This window comes from Cannabis sativa, chromosome 8, assembly GCF_029168945.1.
Source record: "Cannabis sativa cultivar Pink pepper isolate KNU-18-1 chromosome 8, ASM2916894v1, whole genome shotgun sequence".
NCBI classification, from domain to species: domain Eukaryota; kingdom Viridiplantae; phylum Streptophyta; class Magnoliopsida; order Rosales; family Cannabaceae; genus Cannabis; species Cannabis sativa.
The window spans coordinates 12,842,489-12,865,351 of NC_083608.1; the positions used below are offsets into that span (position 1 = coordinate 12,842,489).

General features: G+C 32.3%; 1 protein-coding gene across 2 annotated transcripts; it reads right to left on the reverse strand.

Moving 5' to 3' along the window:
* Positions 1-21,011: 21,011 nt before the first annotated feature.
* On the reverse strand, positions 21,012-22,613 carry LOC133030151 (2-hydroxy-palmitic acid dioxygenase mpo1-like). 2 transcript variants are annotated; one of them, XM_061102393.1, is made up of 4 exons: positions 21,902-22,613; positions 21,745-21,807; positions 21,414-21,485; positions 21,012-21,257 (listed from the first exon to the last, which is right to left on the reverse strand). In XM_061102393.1, exons 1-4 carry the CDS (start codon positions 22,247-22,249, stop codon positions 21,141-21,143), a joined length of 600 nt encoding a protein of 199 aa, XP_060958376.1. In that variant the 5' UTR covers positions 22,250-22,613; the 3' UTR covers positions 21,012-21,140. The 2 variants fall into 2 exon arrangements, with proteins under 2 accessions (XP_060958376.1, XP_060958377.1); XM_061102394.1 differs by lacking the exon at positions 21,414-21,485 and having other exon boundaries at positions 21,902-22,461.
* Positions 22,614-22,863: the final 250 nt, after the last annotated feature.

Consider the following 22,863-nt stretch of genomic DNA (forward strand, 5'->3'; position numbering starts at 1 on the left):
TCTTCATCCACTGCTTGGCCTTAATTATGTCAATACCTCCTAGAAAAGTCAGAGGTTGCAGCTTCACGAACCGCTCAAACACCGAGTCTCAATGCGGCATAACAAACCCCTGGTTACCCACCACTGGCACAAGTGCTGGTGGTAACACTTGATCAACAGGGGCAGCCGGTTACCTTAATCGTCGCAACTCTTCTTCTTGACGAAGTATGACACTTCGCATTTCTTGAAACATCTGCTACCATTCAGCAGGAGGATTAACATTGCCAACCTCCGCATTAATTCACCGGATTCCGCGGAGGTGGAGGCAGTGCGGTGAATTGGTTTGGTCTACACCAAGCTCTACTAACTCGCCCTGTGGTCTAGATGATTAAAGAGGGTCCACTACTAGTACCCGTGTAATCAACAACCCCAGCGAATTAAGCACCAATACCACACTTACGCACTTAATGCCTTAAACCCTAACTCCTCTATTTACCTCATACATAATTACATAAACAATTAGCATTTATAGCATGGCATCACATAACACATACATACTCTAGATGCTTGCATACTGCCTAAAATGGAAAGCAGTAAACAGATGATCACACATACAGTCAAGTATTTACTCTCAATACTTACTGCACCATGAGTCGAGCTTATCTCTGACGACGAATGTACATGTTCGGTCGGTCTACAGGAAGTTTAAAAACCTTGGCGCTCTGATACCAAATTGTAACGCCCTAAATAATTAGGCACGCTACCCAAAATACTTATGAAACCCTAATCTCCTAAAATGGGATTACTAATCAAAATAGCCCAGAATTTAAACTTTTATATTAAACAGAAGGAAAATAAACTTGTAATATATTTAAAACTTTTAAAATAGTTAGGATCCCAAAAATATTTACAAACGCTATTACAAGTCATTTATTTCTAGCCGACCTAAACGGCAAAATAGAATTCAAAAGTTCATCACTGATAGACCCTTAACCCGCTTGGTCTGATATGGCATGAACATGTACATTCTTCATCTTGCTCCTCAAACTCATGGTTGATCAGCCACTGACTTACCCTTTCCTACACAGTAGAGCACCCGTGAGCCAAGCCTAGCAAGACAGTATAAAACATATCAATAATATGCTCATCATACAATATAAACAACAATGCTATTCAAATTTGTCTGTGTGACACAGACCTGCATGTTACGCTCACATGCCTATTTATGTCTACGTGGCGCAGACCTACGTGTTGCGCTCACACGTCTATTTATGTCTACGTGGCGTAGACCCACGTGTTGCTCTCACGCGTCTATTTATAATAAGGCCTTAGATCAGTTCATCTTGGTTCTTGTTACCGAGTCCAACGTGGTTATGCCTTGAGCACATAACCCTTAGTCTCAACATATATATTTATCATATAATTATTGGTGCCACTGCACTATTTGTTTATTTGCTATAGACATGCGTGTTACGCTCACACGCCTATATATGTCTATGTAGCATAGACCTACGTGTTACGCTCACACGTCTATTTACAATAAGGCCTTAGTAAGGTTTATCTCGATTATAATTACCGAGTCTAACCTGGTTATGCCTTGCTCACATAACCCTATTCCTATATATTTACGTAATCCATACATTACGTTCTTTGAGTGGTTTATCCTAGTAATATACTAGGTCTAACCAAGTTATGTCTTATGCACATAACTCTTGAAATATATGTATGTATTCAACAGATAACAAAACATATAGAATCTTAGGGTAATAACCCTAAATTACATACCAAATAGTCTCTCATATAACATATCATTGCATGCTCAAAATAACACTTATAGAGATTAATAACCCTAATTCATGCTTTCACTTGATTAGCAATATTATTGTACATCATGACTTTCTTACCTTCACATAACTTCTAGGGTAATAACCCTAGACCGCATTACTATCAAACTCAAGGTACTAATTTACCGAGTCTAACTTAATTATGCCTTGTGCGCATAATTATTTATTACAATATATTTAGCATGCCATAGCATTTACACATTAATAATTACTAGGGTAATAACCCTAGGCCATTAAACCGCTCACTTTAGGGTAATAACCCTAATCTCGGTTTCTAATTATCACCAATATAATATTCAATATAAGCACCACCGTGCATATCTCTACGTGCAACTACTGTCTTACCTGTTGTCGCGCAAAGGCAGAGATTCTGAATCCCCGGGTGCTCCTGACCAGGTGCCGGTAATCCTAGTCACATAATCCGGGATTTTTCACAAATAGGGTTAACCCCTGATTTCATATTCATAAAATAAATTCATGGCATTTCAAATACAGATAATCACATAGAGCTCAAAAAGAGCTTTCCAACGGTATAAAGAACGTCCCAAACGGAGTCCCGAGTCAAAAGTTATGGCCGAAACAAAATTCAGCATTTCCCGATGAACTCCAACCGGAATTCTGGATGAACCAACCGGAATTCCGGTTGTCTAGGCAGAGAACACGAAATTTCTCAATCTTTAAACCCCCAAAACTCACTCAAATCATCCCCAAACATTCCCAAACTTTCGAGAGCATCAATATATGTCATAATAAACATATTCCATAACTTAAACCCAACAATTGCACTAAAAATCAAAAAGTGCCATTAAAGCACCAAGCTTGAGTTCATGGAACTCAAGCTTGCTTTTCACAACCAAATTCTCAATCAATCCACTTACAGAAGCTAGCAAATATTATAAGGTCTTAAACACATATTTATGCATCAAAATTCAACAATAAACCCCCAAAAATTAAATTACCAATTCAAGAAAATCAAAGCTCTAACTTGAGCTTACTTCCATGAAAATCCTATCTTGAATTCTTACAAAATTAAGCCAAGAACTCATGCTTCACACAACCAATTTTTAGGGCTCAATAACAGAATAAACACACAAGTATAATCCTTAAAATTTCTATCCAAACCTAATCCAAATAAACTCAAAAGATTGAAGCTCCAAGTATGCTCAAAACAACCCCACAACATCAACATGCATCTCAAATTCATAAGCACAACCTACATCATATTTCATGCTCTTTCACGACTTAAACTCAAAAATTAAACAAAGATTCAAGCCAAAGAAAGTTACCTCAAACTCAATTTAAAGCCAAGCTCAATCAATCCTCAAATACTAAGCTTCAACCAAGCAAATCTTCACAAAATCAAGTTTGAAATTTAAAAAGGGTTGAGAGATAGAGGGGTTCGGGTATGACGGAGGAAAACCTAGAATTTTCTATTCATTTTCCTCAAAATTCCATCTTTTATTAATTGTAGAAAATAAAGGTCAAAAGACCATTTTGCCCTCATGGCTTAAATTCACACATACACCCTCACAAGGGTAATTTTGCGATTTCATGCATACATAATTCACAATTAATTTCAGATTATCACTCATCAAATAAAATGCCAAATAAATTAATCCAATTTACATTTCGGGCCCGAGCCCAGTTCGGCTCGAAATTCCCAGTTGTGACTATACCGCGCTAACCTGTCAGAACACACCTGAAAAGACGACACAGGCATACTATATAATAATATAGTTCTATTAAGCATGTAATTAAATTAATTTCATCATTTTACCGTTCTCGGGTCATAATTACCAAAATGCCCTTGACTCACCAACGGGGTCTTTAATATATTAAAATTCATATAAAATCACATATGTTGAACTATATAATAATATAATTCCTCAAATATACATAATTATCTAGTTAGGGTTTTGCTAATCCATTTCTTAATTCCGGGTATTACACAAGGATTGTACATATCGCGACATTACAGCCTGGAGGGTTTCGGTCTTTCAACATTTTGAATTATATTTTGTAGTTTCCTGTTGTTTGTAAAAAAACTATATATTTTATGAAACTATATATATAGTAAATGTAGTTTTGACTGTGTTTTAAAACTTGGGATCCCGATCTATAAGATTGTATAATTGTATTATAATAAGATTAATTTTGAATTAGCAAGTTTTCAAATACGGGTGTTACATGGCTCATCTATTGGATTTGCTCTAGATCTGTGGCTGCCAAGTGATGAGTTTCCTAGGCCAACTTCAGACTTTACCGGTTTTGGTGACTAAAAGGTGCAAAGTTTATTTAAAGTTGGGTGTAGGGAATGGGATGAAGAAGTGATTAGGGATGTGTTTAATTAGAGTGATGCAGAGATTATTTTGGACATTCCTTTAGCGATGGAGGCGGTTAAGGATTCTTAGTGTGTTTGAATAGGGATAGACATGGTAGCTACTCGGTTAAGAGTGCTTACCAGATCATTCAAGAATTATTAAAAGCAATGTGAGAAGGGGTGATAACTCTTGTTTTTTGGAAGTAGTTGTGGAATTTGAAGGTGCCTCCTACTGTGAAAGATGTTTTATGGAGGGCGGCATCTAACTGTCTTCCTACTAGAAAGAGGCTCCATGAAAGAAAAGTGCCCTTGGAAGTTATTGTCCCTTCTGCAATCGCTAGTGAAACTATTGTGCGTTGTCTGGGTTTATGTGATTTTGCTTCAGGTTGATGGAATAAGTTGAGCTTAGATTTTTCTTAAAGGGAGTGGAGTTCATTTAGGGACTGGCTCCAGGAGTTGATGGATAGAGTTGAGGATGAGCAAATCGCACGGGCGGGTACTTTGTGTTGGGCAATTTGGAAGGCGATGAATGATCTGGTGTGGGACCAAAAGACTCGGACAATCGATGAGGTTGTGCAGTTTGCATTAACATCTCTTGATCAATGGAAGAAGGCTCAGTTGATAGAAAATTATCCTTCATTGAATCCATCGTTTTTCAATAAAGGTGATGAGCTATAGACAAAACCAGTGAAAAATAGTATCAAGATTAATGTTGACGCTGAACTCTTTGTAGATTTGAGAATATTTAAAGATTTAGGCCAAACACATTAATTTTAAGGCTATTTACAAAAATATGGAAAAAAAAAAAAAAGAAGATAAATTTTGATATATATATGGTTAAAAACTTAATTACATTAAATATGACATTTATTTTAAAAAAAAAAAAAAAACTTTAAAATATGGGAAGATATCATTTTATATAAAGATGAATGCCATAAAAAAACTTTAAATTTGTGTTTCTTTTTCTTTTTTAAAAAATGAAACACTAAAATAAATAAAAAATAATCTCGATTGTAAATGTTATTTTTTTTTATAGAAATTAAAACTGATTTTTTACAAAACTATCGTTTGTTTTTTATTAGATATTTATTATTTCATTAAAAGCAGCAGAAAAAAAAAATAATTTCATCAACATCATCCTAACAAAAAATAATATAAAAAATTATAATCTAAAAATGATACAAACTTTAAAAATCAGTTTCATCAACATTAAAAGAAACTAATAATTTCATTAAAAAAATAAAAAAAAAATAGTTGTATCAACAAGATAATGAAAAAAGTTATATTAAAAAATGATATTAACTTTAAAAACTAATTTTATCAATATTAAAAGAAACTAATTATTTTATTAAAAGAGGCAAAAAAATAATTTTATCAATAAAAAATACACAATGCCTAATAACCAAACTTTTACAAATCATACTAAATTTAATGTCAGTTTCGAACATATTAATTTTATATAAATACTTAATAACCAAACTTCTAACTTCATTCTCTATTTTGATATTTTATTTTTTATTTGCTTGCTCAAAACCTAGAGTTGATTTAAGTATACAATATGCAGCAAACATAACAAAGAGAATCAGAAACAAAAATCAAATAAAAAAAGAAAAGAAAGAAAATTAAAGAGATAGAATTGCAATAAAAATCATAAAAGAATAACAAAAAAAATAAAAAATAGTGGAATGTGAGAAACCAGTTAGTAAAACAACCAAAATAAAAACTAACACATAAAAACTAGTTTATTGAAATAATCAAATAAAAAAAATTGAAACTTAAAACTCAATTATAAACAACAATAAAAAAAAAAAAAAAAAAAAAAAAAAAAAAAAACCAGTTATAATATGTGTGAGAAACTTATTATTTAAAGTAAAACAGAAATTGTTGTTCAAATATCATACAATAATAAAATTGATTTTATACAAACTAAAAATAATAACCTCATAAAAATAGAGCAACCCCATTACAGGACAGTTAAAACCCGTGAAACCAGTTTCGACATTGTGAAACTAGTTTTGACGCTATAAAAATTATAACAAAATATAAATGTTAAAAAATAAAGTTAATTGAACCCAGTTTCATCAGACAATCAAATGAAAAATGAAAAAAAGTAAAACACACGCAAAAATACAAAAAAAATACTAATCACAAATATAATCAACACAACACACAATGTATACTAATAATCAGAAACCAAAATATAAGTATAAGTTTTGAATCTAGAAACAAAATAATTAAAAAGTAACTTAAAATAAAAAATATGCAATAACATAATAAAATGGAACAACCCTATTACAGAACTCTCAAAACATGTAAAACTAGTTTCGAACCCTTGAACCCGGTGAAACCAGTTTCGACCCTATGAAAAATCATAACAAAACATAAATGATAAACAATGAAGTCAAGTGAAACCAATTTCATCAGTCAACCAAATGAAGTAAAAAATACACACACACGAATAAAAATAAAAATATTGATCACAAATATAATAAAAAATTACACAATAAAATTTCGCAAAAAAAAATATCACACAATGCACAACACATTATGCAACATAGCAAAAAAAAAAAAAAAACAGCTCACAATGCACTAATAAATTTTTATGGAGTCTATTCATCTGAAATTACATACTGATCAACAATCTATCTGTGGTCAATGCATTTCAGAATAGAAGGTGGGACTCGAATGCAATATTCGACGAGCAAGAGCTCAGATGTCCTCCCTGGAAGAGTCTCTTGAAATCTGAACTAGTTCCCAAAGAGCACCTCCACTAATCATGTCCTTTGTATTTACTTTTGTAATTTAAAAAACTAACATTTAAGAAACTAAGCTATGAGCAAATAAAAATAATTTGGTGTTAACGTCTATAAACATTTATTTTATAATTTTTACCAATAACCTAAATGTTTTCAAAAAAAAAAAAAGACTGGCCTACATTTAAATTCTGAAGAGTAACTTAAATGTTGTGAAAAAAAAGTCAACTACATTTTATATATAAATATATAAAAAACTATATAAATTTTACTAATAAATTATGTAACTAGCTTATTGTTTAATTTAATTTACCTTTCATATATTTATTATTGATATATATATACAAAAGAGTATCCAAAAAGTTGATGTACAATAATTATTCACGTCATAAATTTTTAAAAGTAACCCAAGTGTTGTTAAAAAAAATAACTTAAAATTATCTTAAACACACAAAAAATAAATCTAAAAATAAGGCTTTATAATATATGTTTAAGATATAATTTAGCTACTTTGTATATATGTTTTTTTAAAAAATTATAAAATTATTTTGTAAAAGAAATTTATTGAGAATATTATCTTGAAATTTTGTAAGTGATATCATAAAATATTTACTATAAAATATGAAGTTAGTTATTATTTATTGAATTTTATTTAAATTTTAAATTTTGGTAATTATTTGTAAAGAAATTATAAAATAAATTAAAATATTGGTTTTGATTTTTTTTTTTATTGATAAAAAATATACCATTTTTATATTTGAAAATAATAATTTTAAATAATAGGTCACATTAATATTTGTTTTTGAGTCCAACATATTAGTATGGGAAAAAAACAGGAAAATTCCAAAAAGTGTAAAATATTACAATATTACTATGGGTCGGCCCAATCAACATTTATACAGCCCACAATGAAAAAATTACAAAAATACCACCTGGTCTATACCTTAAGCCGCACGTCACGAACAGAGACGATGAAGAAACCTCCATCAATCCAATCTGCAATGCAACCAGAATGAAACCAAAACAAGTGTAGAACAACCATAAATTCCGGCGAAATTTGATTGGAAAAGAAGAACTCCAATGATCTAAACAGAAAATTACGAAAAAAAAAACCTAGAAAAATCGTGAAGAAACTGAAATTAAACATTTGATTTCGGTTTTAATCGTTCAAAATCGCTCAATCAAGAATCGAAAATCCAGATTCAAGCAATGTAAATCTGTATTAAACAGATCTGGAGCTCCCCCTCGAATCCAAAACAAGGTATGATATGAAAATTTATTCAAAAATGAATATACGTCATATACAGTTGCATTCTGGTTGACTCCCTGGTTTACAACAGGCAATTCAGATTCTTAAAAACAAAAAACAAGATCTGATTCTAATTAAGGAACCACATGTTACGAATTAGGTTGTTTTTAATTTTTTGCGTTTCCTTACAGTTGCAATATCGTTTTAAAATGGTTTACAAATTATGGACACCAAAAACTAGCAGATATACAAGGTAAGATTTATGTGAATGGTAGCAAATTAGTTTTATAATAGTTGGAAATTGATCTGATTCAAATAAACATTATGAAAAAGGCACAATGACAACAACTATGTTAAATTGAGTAAAGAGTTATGGTTTTTCAAGTTGATTAACAGTTGCATAATCATTTTATAATAGTTTAATTCTATTTTTTGCAGGAATTTATTTTGGAAAAAAGAAAAGGAGAAAACACTTTGAGAAATGGTTAGTTTCTGAAATAATTTTTAACATTTCTTAATAGTTTTATTTTAGTTTTCTAATAGTTTATTAACAACAAAAAAAATAAAATAAAAATAGCAAAAGTAGGAATCAGGACAGGTAATACAGGACTTGAACAAAGGGAAGGAAATAGAAGTAAGTTTGTACTCTATTTCATAACAGAATCAAACCAGGTTTAAAATCGTTGCCTTGCACTAATAACCATTTCAAAATCACAGGAAAAGAAAGACATTCCATTCCTAGTCTTCTGCAATAGACAATTTGATGATCGAATGAATTATGAAAATTATGAAGCTAGTGGACATTACATTTCAGCCAATTGTAACTATGAAGAATTACAACGGAAGCTGAAAGATGTCCTGGAATGCAACCAAGAAAACACTGTTTTGCAACTGAAATATCAAGTCAAAGAAGGATACCAACCATTGAGGATAAAGGATGATCAAAGCCTGCATTTCTACATACAACTCAAACTGAAGGACCCCGACTTCACAACATACCCATTGTGTGTGAATGTCATCAACAACCCAACAACAACCATCAATCCATCATTCTTGGAAAATGTTAATTCATTAATTACACATACAAGCGCCTTCGAACCGATCGAATACAATGCAGCAACAACAGAAGACTCAACAAATCAAGAACATACAATTCAAGCTACAGAACCGGAAGATGGGGGAGAAAATTTTGACTTCATGGACTATGCAAAACTTGTGGCAGAGGAGATGGTTGAGCAACTGGAAAACAACAAAACTAGGGAACCAGAAATCACAGATTATGACGAACTACTAATCACAGATCCGCCACATCCTGAAATAGAAGAAGCACAAATATACAAAGACAAAGAAACACTCCAGAGTGTGCTTGGTTTCTATGAAATTAGGAACAACTTCCAATTCAGAGTGAAGAAATCATGTGCAAGAACTTACAAGATTTGTTGCTTGGATCCAAAATGCAAGTGGGCACTAACGGCATCCAGAAATGGGCCAACAAAGTCATTCATCATTCGAAAGTATGAGAGGAAGGTGATACACACTTGTGATATAAACATAAGATTTGCCGACAAAAGACAAGCTACAACAAAATTGATTGGAAACTACATCAAGCCACGGTTTACCAACGTAAAAACAACTCAAACACCACAAGACATCAGAGGAGAAATGAAACACAAGTATGGGGTGAGAATGAACTACATGAAAGCGTGGAGAAGCAAAGAGCACGCGCAAGAAGAATTACGAGGAAAAGCCAACGAATCATACAAGCTGCTGCCAAGTTTTTTGCACATGCTACAAAAAACTAATCCCGGAACAATAGTGCACATGCAAACAGAGGAAGACAACAGCTTCAAGTACTTGTTTGTCACACTAGATGCTTCAATAAAAGGATGGCAGAAGTGCAAACCTATAATAGTTGTTGACAGAACTTTCCTTAAATCAACATATGGAGGTACATTACTCTCTGATTGTACATAAGATGGAAATGGGCACATTTTTCCACTAGCTTTTTCTGTTGTGGATTCAGAAAACAACAACTCATGGCAATGGTTTTTCACAAAAGTAAGAGAAACATATGGGATTAGAGAGGAACAGTGCTTGATCTCAGATAGACATGAGAGCATAATTAAGGCAGCTACTCAAGTATTTCCAGAAATAACACATGGCTATTGTGTATACCACCTGTTAAACAACCTAAAAGCAACCTTCAAGAAGAATGTAAGCAAGCTGGATAAACCATTCTTCGCTGCAGCCAGAGCATACACAGAGAGGAAATTTGAATATCATATAAGCGAGTTGGACAGCTTTGACATCCGTGTCAGACCATATTTACAACAAGTTGGATACCATAAAGTGTCAAGAGACCACTACAAAAACAACAAGTATTCAACCATGACTTCAAACATTGCTGAATCTCTAAATGCAGCAAACTTAGCAGCTAGAGAGCTACCAATCACAAAACTGATGGAGTCATTGAGAGCTTTGATACAACAATTGACAAACACAAACAGGAAAAAGGCACAGAAAACAACAAAAATTTTAACACCTACAGCAGAGAAGAAATTAGTCCACAACTTTGTGGACTCATTGACAAAAAATGTAAAATCTCTTAAAACTTTAAGTTGCATTACAGTTTCTTAATAGTTTATTTTCAGTTTTTGGAACATAATGACGATTTTATAAATTGACTTAATTCGCAGGTAAAGCCAATAAACGAGACCATGTTCGAAGTGGGAGAGAAGAAATTAGTCAACAACTTTGTGGACTCATTGACAGAAAATGTGAAATCTCTTAAAACTTTAAGTTGCATTGTGACAGTCAGTAGTCCCGGGATCCGTAAGGGGAAACACCGGGTAAGCTGTGCAATCCCACACCGCCTGGGGAAGGTCAAGTGGGATGATTCTGAGCCTGTGTAGGTATGGGACTACATAGTTAAAGAGAGCTTAAATGGATTGATTGGTACTACCTATGTCAACAAGGTGCATCTTGTTTTTCGGTAGCCCATCTCGAAAGAACTCCACAGTTAAGCGTGCTTGGCTTGGGGTAATTTAAGGATGGGTGACCTCCTGGGAAGTTTTCCCAGGAAGCGTGCGAGTGAGGACAAAGCACGCTGGAAACACTCGTGTTGGTCTGTAGGGCCAGTCATCAATCCAGGAAGTAGCCAGAGTGACGTATTCGTGTATAAGAGCCATTCATTCCGTGGGTGTAAGGACCCAATGGAGGCTTGAAGCGGGGACGTTACAAATGGTATCAGAGCCTTGACCCAGCCGGAAGTGTGGCCGACGAGGACGTCGGACCCCATAAGGGGGGGTGATTGTGACAGTCAGTAGTCCCGGGATCCGTAAGGGGAAACACCGGGTAAGCTGTGCAATCCCACACCGCCTGGGGAAGGTCAAGTGGGATGATTCTGAGCCTGTGTAGGTATGGGACTACATAGTTAAAGAGAGCTTAAATGGATTGATTGGTACTACCTATGTCAACAAGGTGCATCTTGTTTTTCGGTAGCCCATCTCGAAAGAACTCCACAGTTAAGCGTGCTTGGCTTGGGGTAATTTAAGGATGGGTGACCTCCTGGGAAGTTTTCCCAGGAAGCGTGCGAGTGAGGACAAAGCACGCTGGAAACACTCGTGTTGGTCTGTAGGGCCAGTCATCAATCCAGGAAGTAGCCAGAGTGACGTATTCGTGTATAAGAGCCATTCATTCCGTGGGTGTAAGGACCCAATGGAGGCTTGAAGCGGGGACGTTACATGCATTACGGTTTCTTAATATTTTATTTTCAGTTTCTGGAACATAATGACGATTTTATAAATTGACTTAATTTGTAGGTAAAGCCAATAAACGAGACCATGTTCGAAGTGGTAGAACTAACCAGATCATAGGTCATCAATCTCAAGGAGAAAATATGCAGTTGCAACCAATTCCAACTTGACGAATTACCGTGTGCTCATGGGCTTGCTGTTATAAAAGAGATGAATTTGAATGTTTACAACTACTGTTCAGACTATTACACAACAAAAACATGGCTTGAAACATACAGCGGCTCAACATATCTGGTACACAATCACACAACATGGGATGTACCACAAAACATAAAAAATATCATTGTTCTGCCACCAAACCAGAAAATAAGATCTAGAAGACCAAGGAAACGAAGGTTTTTATCTGAATGGGATACAAAAAAACATAACAGGTGCAGCAAATGTGGTCAACACGGGCACAACCGAAAGACATGCAACAATCAAGCAATAAAATAGATACAGATGAATTATTTGAATTGTTTAATTCTGTGTGAGAATTCATACAGGCTGATATGTTATATTCTATACACATGGGATTTTATTTTTAAAAAATTTTAAACACTTTGGTAATAGTCGCAAAATCGTTTTATGGCTATTGTGTATACCACGACGTCTCTCTTGCTTTTCTCCTCACTTGGATTGTCGGAGATGTGTTTAATCTAGTGGGTTGTGTTCTTGAACCGGCGACGCTGCCTACCGAATACTACACAACTCTGAACTGTTGGGTCAAAATATAGAATTGTTCTCTGTTCGATACCGGTCGAGGTTTGATCGGAGAAGAGAACGTGGCAGCGCGATAATGTTGATGGCAGTGAGAAGTAGGTCCCGTGGCATCCTAGAGGATTGGAGAGTGCTGGCAATGGCGAATCTACCGTGACGTTGACTGAAGGCGCTATGGACGGAGGTGTTAAGTTTGGATTGATTCATTACTTTTGTTTTTAAAGATCGATTTATTATTATTATTATTATTATTATTATTATTATTATTATTATTATTATTATTATTATTACAAATTTGTTAGGAGAAGTATATGTATGTATTCATATAATGTATTGTATTATTAGATGAGCTATTTTCTTTTTATTTTTTTTGAGATTTTTTTTCAGTTTTCTCATCTCTTTTGTATATCATAACATAGATTTGAGTTATTTTTTGTTCTGTCATGTTTCATTTTGGCTTGTTTTGTTATATTTAGCTTGTGCACAGATTAGTTATATAATTGTTGTTCATCTTACCGTGATCGGAAGTGGCAACGACAGTGAACGAAATGATAATGGCGGTGCATTCATTAATGGTGGCTGTTTTATGATCATCACAATGTACGGAGTGTAAGTTACAAGTGTATTAGTTTTTAATTTTAATATTTTTGTAATAATTGATAATTACTTTATTATTATCAATATAATTTATAATGTAATAAATAATTGCAATATGATTACTTCAATTTGTTTCCATATACTACATTTTCAAAAATTTAATTTAATTTTTAAGAATTTCTACATAATTTTATAAGGATTTTTAATATCTATGTAGTATGAGTATTAAATTACATTTTTGATTTATTGTTTTCTGATTTATTTTTGACTTTATATTACCATCTCATTAATAATTTTATTTTAGTTTTGAAATTTTATTTTACTCTATACTTTTATGAATATATTAGTCAACTTTAAATGTTAATTTTGTTTTTATAAGTGCATTGATTTAAATAGTAATTTATTTTGGATTATATTTGTATAATAATTTACATTAGTATTTTTATATTTAAATTAGATTTTAAAATACATTTATGGACGGTTTTGGTTTTATTGCTACTTTAATGTGATTTCTGTTATTGCTATTTTTATTTAATTATTTTAATGTGATTTCTGTTATTGCTACTTTAATGTGATTTAGTTTTCATTTCGATATTAAAATTTTGAGAGAATCTTAGTATTAAATATCAATTAGTATTTCGTTTTAATTAGTTTTTAGTCAACTATTTTTTTTATAGTATTAATTATTAATATTAACTTTTTTCATATTTTATTATGATAATTTTCTTTATTACTAAAATTATTGTGATTGAAAAATATCATTAGTTTTCATTTGAGTTGTTTGATTTTTCTCCTCTTTAATAACATTAATTGATAATTTTCTTTTATTTTGTTTTTGGTTTTTACCTATTTTGCTTGTGGTATATACTACATTTATTTTATATTTACTTTTTTATATAATATTTATGTTTTTTAGTATAATATAATTTAATATATTTATTCCTGCTATAATAATACATATCAAATTATATTTATTTATGGTTTTTTCCTTTTTAATTATATATTAATTTATTACAGCCTTTATTTTAATAATATTTAGGTATAATTGTAAATTTATTTCATAATTTCTTTATTAGCATTTATTTTCTTTTAAGAATTAAGTAGCCTTAATTCTATTTTTTCCTATTTATTTTATACCAATTTTATTTAATTTTTATGTCTTATATCAATTTTTATAACTTCTATTTTATTATATATATTACTAAAGACATTTTTTATAATTTATTTAGTCTTACTGTGAAATCTTTTCTTATATTTTGTTTCGCTGATAGCATCAATTTTAAATTTCACAAAGTACTTTAATTTGTTTCCCTCATATGTTATAATGATTATTTTTAAGTATTTATGATAGTATTTTTATTATTATATGTTTAAAGTATTTGTGAGACCACACAGGTTTTTTGAACTATTTTTTAATAGTTTGGATGCTATTTATAGTTATGTGCCTTTTATGGCGTTTTGTGTCATTTATTATGGCATGTCCCTATTTGTTTAGGGTAGTTTTGTGTTATGGTTAATGGGCAAGAGAAGTGAGACATTTTGTGCTCATGATTTCTACTTTAACAACCTTTCACTTATAACAGATAAGTATTCCAAATCTTTTTAACTCTTTATATTTAAGGGAGATTTATTTACCATCATTCTTTCACATTAACTTATTTTCTTTATATTGTGTGGTAATAGAGTTTATTTTTGTTATTTTGTAGGTTATTTTGTGAAGGGCTACACTAAAAGAGCATTTACCGATAAATTTATTTTATAATATAATCTGTTCGACATTGATTTCAGTAGTTTTAAATTAGGGTGCTAGTATGTTGTTACTAGCCAAAGGGTAATACCTTTGGCTAGTTGTCTATAGAAATTTTGTTGGTGCTTTAATTTTTTTTGAACTAGTGACATGAGTTGTGTGTTTATTCTTTTTTTATTTTTTTTGAAGATTGTTATTCTAATATAACTGTATTTTTTGGTTTGGTGTTGCGATGTTTTTTCAGATTTGCTAGCTCTGGTGACAACTTATAATTATGAGAAGGTGTTTGCTGTTTGAAGACGTTATAGCTTTATTGTCTAGATTTCCATGGGCAGTTTTGTCCCATGTGGCTCGCGATTTGATTTCTACAGCTCATGGTTGGCAAAACATGCTCTTCGGTTAGACAATGAGCTATCCTGGTTCGAGGAGGCCGATTGTGGTTTGCAGCTTTGTTAATCATGTGTGACTCTGTTCACCACGTCAAAAAAAAATATTTACTACAAAAATAACTTCTTTATTAAAGTTTTAATAAAAGTCAGATAGGAATCTATAAAACATAATTAATAAAGGAAAATAGAAAAAGGGAAAAACAGTGAATAAACACATTGATAGGCAATTAAAAAATACAAGTACGCTGAACAGGGTACATTGTTTATATATAGTTGTATAATAGTTTCTATGTAGTTGTACGACTATATATAAAAACTTGAACAATTAGAAAAACATAAAACTTCTGCTAATACAAACATATACAAGAAACATATTATAAGGATTAATGTCAAATATCCTAAAAGTTTAAAACCAGATCCAGAGTATAAAACTAAATATAATATCTAGAAACATAAAATCACTAACTATTGTCTGATAATAGATTCAACCAATAACACCAAATTTTCACTAAATTAAAAGACCCTACTTTTTCAATTTAGAAGCCTTAGAAGACTTGCTTTGCTTCTCATCCTCGCTATCAATGCTTTCATCAATTTTCCTTTGGCCATATGAGAAGAAAAGGGCAGCAAGTCGAGTACGATAAACTTCGATGTCAAAATCCGCAGGAACATCTTTTCCATGGATGAAGAACTCGGCAAATGTAGCCACAAATGCTCCGCAATCACTAAAAAAACAGAAAAAGGAAAAATAATTAAGCAACTAAAAAACAACATAAAATAAACTTAAAAGAAACAACTCACTTTTTCTGCTGAGACGGAAGACCACTAATCTCCACAATTCTTTGAGGAGCTTTAGGGTCAGAACCTAAATCAGGAGCATGTGACCTATTATTCCAGAATCCAAGGAGATCAAAAAACAAAGGGAGCAACACAGAATAAGCCTCATTGCATTTCTAGCTGCAACATTCATTTTAGCAGTCCTCAAAGAATTATAAAGAAACAAAATCCCATCATTCAAGTCAAGACGACCAAACACCCAATGACTTTCCCTCCTTAGATTTATGATGAATAACACATGATCAGCTTCATACCAACGCTTAGAACACGGAACTTGCAAACCTCAGATATAATGCACTATTGGGTGGGTAGCATGAATGTGCGACATCTTAGTCTTCATTGCCTTGGCTTTGTTAAACTTGTGGTACAACGCTTGGATGGAATCATCAAAGAGACAATCAGTTGTCGCAAAATTCAATGTAACAGCGGAAGAATATTTACCTTTTTTCCTAAGGTAATAGAATATAGTGTTCATATGCTGAAACAAAAATATGACGAAAACACAAATGAAAAGGTTGAACAACTGTTTAAAAACTTTAATACAGTATCTAAACTTAAAAACATTTAAAAAGCAACTGAAAACCAACTATCATAAACTATAATGGAAAATGGAAACTTTACCGAGTCATTGATAAACATGTCGCAGGTAGCCAAATGATAAAACCATGTTTTATCCTCAACATAGTCAACACCTAATCTAAAACCCGGGGAAAATTTCTTCGCACCATCAACATAACAATTGTAATGCCTAAAAGAACAAACAAACAACAAAAAAAAATATTAAAACCAAAATAAAATTGAAAAAATAAAACAGAATACAAATACAGAAATAATAAAAATAGTCACCTAGGATGTTTAAGCAAGCCTTGACCAATCCACGCGTCAAACTTTGCCTCAATTTCAGGAGAGACGGGATCAGCAAATGAATCATTAAGAGCATAAAGGCCCTTCACATAAGTAACCATTTTAAAATCCCTATCTTCCCTTGCTGATTGAGAACCTAAGGACATTACCTCCATTAGAGTGCTCCCCACATCAGCCGACAGATTTCAATGCCGGAGCACGCTTTCTCTTATCCAACAGAGGGGTATCAGAAACAGTGTCCTCAGTTTCTTCATCAGTATGAATAGCAGCTGACTTTTGACCAACAACATCTGGATTGGGTTGGGGGACCTAAAAAACACAAAATATGAAATTAAACAGTTGCAAAACAAACAGAAAACTATTAAGCAACCAAAATAAAACATAATTTTCTTGCAAACAAATTAAGATACACTTACATGGATTTTACGCACAGCCTCTAAGCCAGCCAACACAACTTGATCATCATCAATTTCAAGCTGGCTTAACCCATCAAAAAAATCGTCCCCTTTTAATCCAGACTCATTGGCCTTAAGCTTCTCAACATCCTTAGCCCTCTCATCACTGCCTCCAACAGCCTCAGATGGATTCACATCAGAAGGAGGAACATCGTTAACAACCTTGTCAGCATCATCAGCATCACCACCATCTTTAACCAACTCATCACCATCATCGGAATCGGAATCAATATTTTTCAGGATCAGGCAGTTCCTTCTCATCATCCTCAGCATCATCGTCATCATCATCATCATCATCAGAATCTTGAGTTACTAACTGATCAGATGACTTTTCCTGATTCAAACAATGCAAATGCAACTTAAATAAAACAGTAAAGAAACTAAAAACAAAGCATGAAAAAATAGAAACAATAAACTATGATTAAATACCTCATCAGAAGGACGACGATGAATGGCATTAACCTTCTGCTGAATATCCTTAATTACAGTCATTACAGACTTGAAATTAAGATCAACAAAACACCTAAAGGATATGAAGTCTTCAGCTAATGATGCTTGATTCGAAATGACCATCTCCAACTTAGATTTCATCAAATCAATATCCTCTGAATCAGATTTCTTTGAAGATGAACCACTCTCAAATGTTTGCTTTGATATACCACGGTCATCAATAGATTCATCAAGAAATAAACCTTCAAGTTGAAGCTTCTGCCTCTCTTCATCAGAAGGACATATGTTTTTGATCTTTAACTGAACATCATAATCAAAGAGAATATAAAAATGAAAAAAAAAACAATTAAATAACCAAAATATTAACAAAAGCACAAAACTGGAAAAAAACAGTAAAGAAACTGAATTTTACCTTGTTCAATGGAAAATCAAAAATCTTGCCCTTCAAGTCTCGAAGAGTTGGATTTTTGGTCACAATGGTGTTGCTCCAATTCGATATCCTTGGAATCCTAGATGAAACTCTTTTACAGAAAGTGTTTACCATGGCAAGACAACATTCAAAAAACCAAACAGTAAACACCCACGGACATCCCAAAGCCCTATACCAACCATCATACTGGCCTCCCTTCTCTGCCTTCTTATTTTTCATTATAAGCCCATGTTGAATTCTACCTTTGAATGAATTAATAGTCAATTCAAAGGATTCCCTACCCCAACAATACTCGTCCCACCGACCGCTATCCATAACATCTAGAGCAAACCTAGATACTTCTTTATCAGGAGTATTACTAAGAAGAAAACACTGAATAAAATTCAACACAACCAGTTTCAATCCAAGGGACTCATCCAAACCCCACCTACTACACAAAAAAGCATCCTCAATAGCTTTGTGGTCAATGGTTTTTACACCACGGAAACAAATTTCTACCAATTGATTTGATTCTTGTGAAAACAACAACTTGTTGCAATCACCGAAACAATCAATTCAAGTAATCAAATAAAACTCCTCAGCACTAAACTGTATGCAAAGGCCAGCAACCTTAGCCCAAAATTCTTTAGGATTGGGCTGGTAAACTTCCCTCAATAATAGACTATGAACAACTTGGGGATGGAAAACATACTCAGGCATATCTAGAAAATGACCAAATTGAGATTCACGAAACATGGACAGTAAATTTACAGATAAAGTTTTCTTAATATTATCAATAATAGAAAAAGGCTAGTGCAAACACATTTAGATCTGTAATAATCAGAGGGACTAAATTTGTAGTCCCAGACCTGCAACATAACCAAAATGGCAACAATAAATATAAATTGTCAATAATCAAGTATAGCAACTATAATAAAACTATAACAAAACTAAAAACAAACCCCTAAACAGAAACAACCATACAAATATAAACTGCAAACATCTGAAATCGTATTGATACCTAAAAACTAACAGCAAACAACTATACCTAATAAAAATCCCAAAACACATCAAACATAAACATATTAAACTATAAACAAACTAAGAGGAAACTACAACCAACTGATTACACACACTAAAACGAAAATAGAAGTTTCAAAAATATCTAACAATAAATTACAAACACATACAGAACCTAAAACACAAACGAACACTGTAACGAAAGTAAATACAATCAAATTAAAAAGCCAACCCCAGAAAAGAACAAAATAAAATTGATCAAACAAAATTAAATACCTAAAAAATTAAACAACATCAAACGAAATTTTAAAATCGAAACCCTAAAATTTCACAAACTAGAATAAACAAAAATGCAGAAACTGGAAATACAATAAAATGTTCAAAAAAGGGGGAAATGAAAATGAAACCGAAAACCAACCTCGGTTCAAACATCGGCAGCAACATTAGCTTTTTTCCCAGAAACTTCATCAACCATTTTTTCTTCCACACTGAGCTTTGATTTCTTCTTAGGATGTGGCCTCCCACGCTTGGTTAAAGAAGGAGCAAAATCAGAATCCTCCTCTTCAATAATTGGACGTTTACCCTTAGCTTTGTTAGCTAGAGATTTCAATCCCATTTTGGAATTTTTTTTCTGAACAGAGGAAGGAGATGAAGATGAATAAGTGATAGCCATTTCAAAAAGAGATTGGAAACAAAAGGAAAGAGGGAAACGGTTATGGGATTGCTTTAGTGGGAGTTGAAAAATTTTGGAAGAACAAAAATGAAAGGGAAAAAACCGTGAGGAATCGTGGGAAGTTATGCTTCAACAATGGAGGTTACTTGATCTTTTAAAAAAAAAAACTGAAAAGAAATCAAAAATCAAATGAAAACAAAAGGATAAAAGAGAGGGAAGTGATTGGAAGTTGATTGATGGTTGATAGGGAAGCCACACGTGTCTGTGCATGGAATTGATGTGCAAGTGGTATATTTGTAATAAAAGAAAGAGGAAAGGTAAAAATGATAATGTAAGCGTGTAGGGGATTTTTGTAATAAATTGTGTAAATTGTATTTTTGGTGTAAAAATTTCTATTAGTATTAAGGTAAAAAAAATAATTTCGAAATTAAAAATTAAATAAAGCACCTCGAGAATTAGAAAAAAAAAAAAATAGACCTAGAGATAAATATCTATCCCAAAAATTATTGAAACGAAAAAAAGAAAAAAAACCCAATCACTTTCCCGTTATAAAATAGTGGGCATTTGATATGTACAATTTTAAAAATTCGATAACTGGAACATTAACTTAAGTTTGCGAATATGTGTAATTTAATAATTTTACAATTTGTATAGATATAAAAAATTCTTAAGATAAAATTAATTGGACTAGAAACAAAAATATGAAATATGTGTGGATATAAGTTTATAAAAATGTGACATATCAAATACAATAAAAAAAAACCTTAAATATAAAAAAAAAAAATACTATAGAAGAATAAAAAACTTATAAATGCTATATTTTTATAATTTTTTTAATAACAACTCATATTTCATGTAATTTTTCGTTGTTTTAAATTGGTGTGCATAGCAATAACAATGCTCTAATAAGATTGGTTCCAATTTCTTGCAAATAAAATTTTAAAAGCAATAGAATGTGTAAATATTCCTTAAATTTTCCTATTAAATAGGAAATTCACATCTTGGAATGACAAGTCAAGTTTGTTCTCTTATCCTACTATTTATGAAATCAATAGCTGCTTCTTCTCCTTCCAGTCGTTGATCTCAGCATCGATTAGTGCTTCTACTTTAGCTTGAAATCCTGGGTAAGGCTCATAGTTTAGGAACTTTTGCATAGCCTGAAATTGAAACAACCAAAATTTTATGTCAAGCTAATAAATGCTTCTGGCATTATATTCAATCCCAAACTTAAAATATATATATATATATATATATATTTATATATATAGAGAGAGAGAGAGAGAGAGATATAGAGAAATATGTCAATAAATGACCTCCAACAACACAAAGAAGGGAGCCATTATGAAGGCTTGTACGAGGTTGTCCAACAAAGCTGGAGCCCTTTTCTGCGGTCCATGCAAGGTCATTCAAATTACAAGATTATATGTATATGTACTAATTCATAATAGATGGTAACTATATAGATCGTCAACACAATTTTAATTTTAGGGGTTAAAAATAAGGAAAAGAGCAAATTATTTATACAAAATTTCCTAAAACCTCAATTCATCTAAATAAAACCTCTCAACGTTTTGTAACAAACACTGCTGTGGGTAGTCTCTCAAAAGTTCATATTATTCATTGGAAATATAAAAAGTTTGTTACCTCAAACACGCCGTGGCCAATAAACTGGCCTATCCAACACACAATTTGAGTAATCAGAACAACCTAAAAGAAACAAATCCACATTATTCATATCAAACTCTGATTATAATACTTTATAAGAATAGCGAATCCAAAATTGAAAAGTATTTTTATATACCTTCCAAGTGAGAGAAAATCCAAGAACTTGAGCGAGAAAACTGCTTAAAATCCAAGCAGTCATACAAAGAAGAGCAGCCAAAGAGCCAGATTTGACTTCCAAAGCTATGTAAAACAGCGAATAAATAATAGCTATAAGAAACCCAAAATTTAGAATCAGAAAACAATGAATCTCAAAAATGGACAACTCGATTTGAGGTAGGTTAAAGAAAGAGGGAGTGAAATAGAGGATTAAGAGAGCCGTAAAGAAGATAGGCCACACAAGTAACATGTGAATGGCTATGTTGATTGGGTTGTGGTGGTAAGCTCCATAGAAAGAAAATTGCTTTTCCAGATCCAATATACCCATCTTTACTATTATGATTTTTCCTTAAAAAGAAAAAAGAAAATGGGAATGATTTGATTTCCCCACCAAATCGGGTGCTTTTTTTTGAAACTGGTTCTGGGGATGGAAAAAAAAAATGGGTGTTTCAGTTAGACTGCGTGAGAAACAAAGAAGAAACATGTGAACGAACTTATTAAAATTGTAATAATATTAATTATTTCTTCAATTATTTAGTCAACTCATTAATTATTTTATTAACCTGAAATATATATGTTTAACTTATATTTAATTATTTTCTACTGCTCGGCATTTTGATCTCCTAGCTGCCTTTACTATGGTTTCTCTCTAGGCTTTCTTCCTACCTCTGCTAGGGTTGGGTCTTCTCTCCAACTAAGGCTTGCCGACCATTCTTGGGGCTTTGTTGTGGCCATGGTCGGGGGATATTGATGGTGCTCTCTGGTGGTGAGACAGTTTATGAAGGAGCGGTCGTTTCCTTATTTGTCTAAGTTCTTGGTGTTGGAAATTATTTTACCAGGATCTTAGATCTACTCACAAGTATGTTTATTAACATCCTAAATATGAACTTTCTAAAACGATGAAATAAACACATATAAAGTTTAGGAAACCTTACATTGGGT

Bases quoted from the DNA above. Each gene is read 5' to 3' on its own strand.
- LOC133030151 (XM_061102393.1), bottom strand. From the start codon at position 22,249: ATGGGTATATTGGATCTGGAAAAGCAATTTTCTTTCTATGGAGCTTAC. The intron at 21,808-21,901 runs GTATATAAAAAT...TGTTTCTTTTAG, and splicing joins GATTTTCTCTCACTTGGAAG to GTTGTTCTGATTACTCAAAT. The intron at 21,486-21,744 runs GTAACAAACTTT...CATGGACCGCAG, and splicing joins TTGGCCACGGCGTGTTTGAG to AAAAGGGCTCCAGCTTTGTT.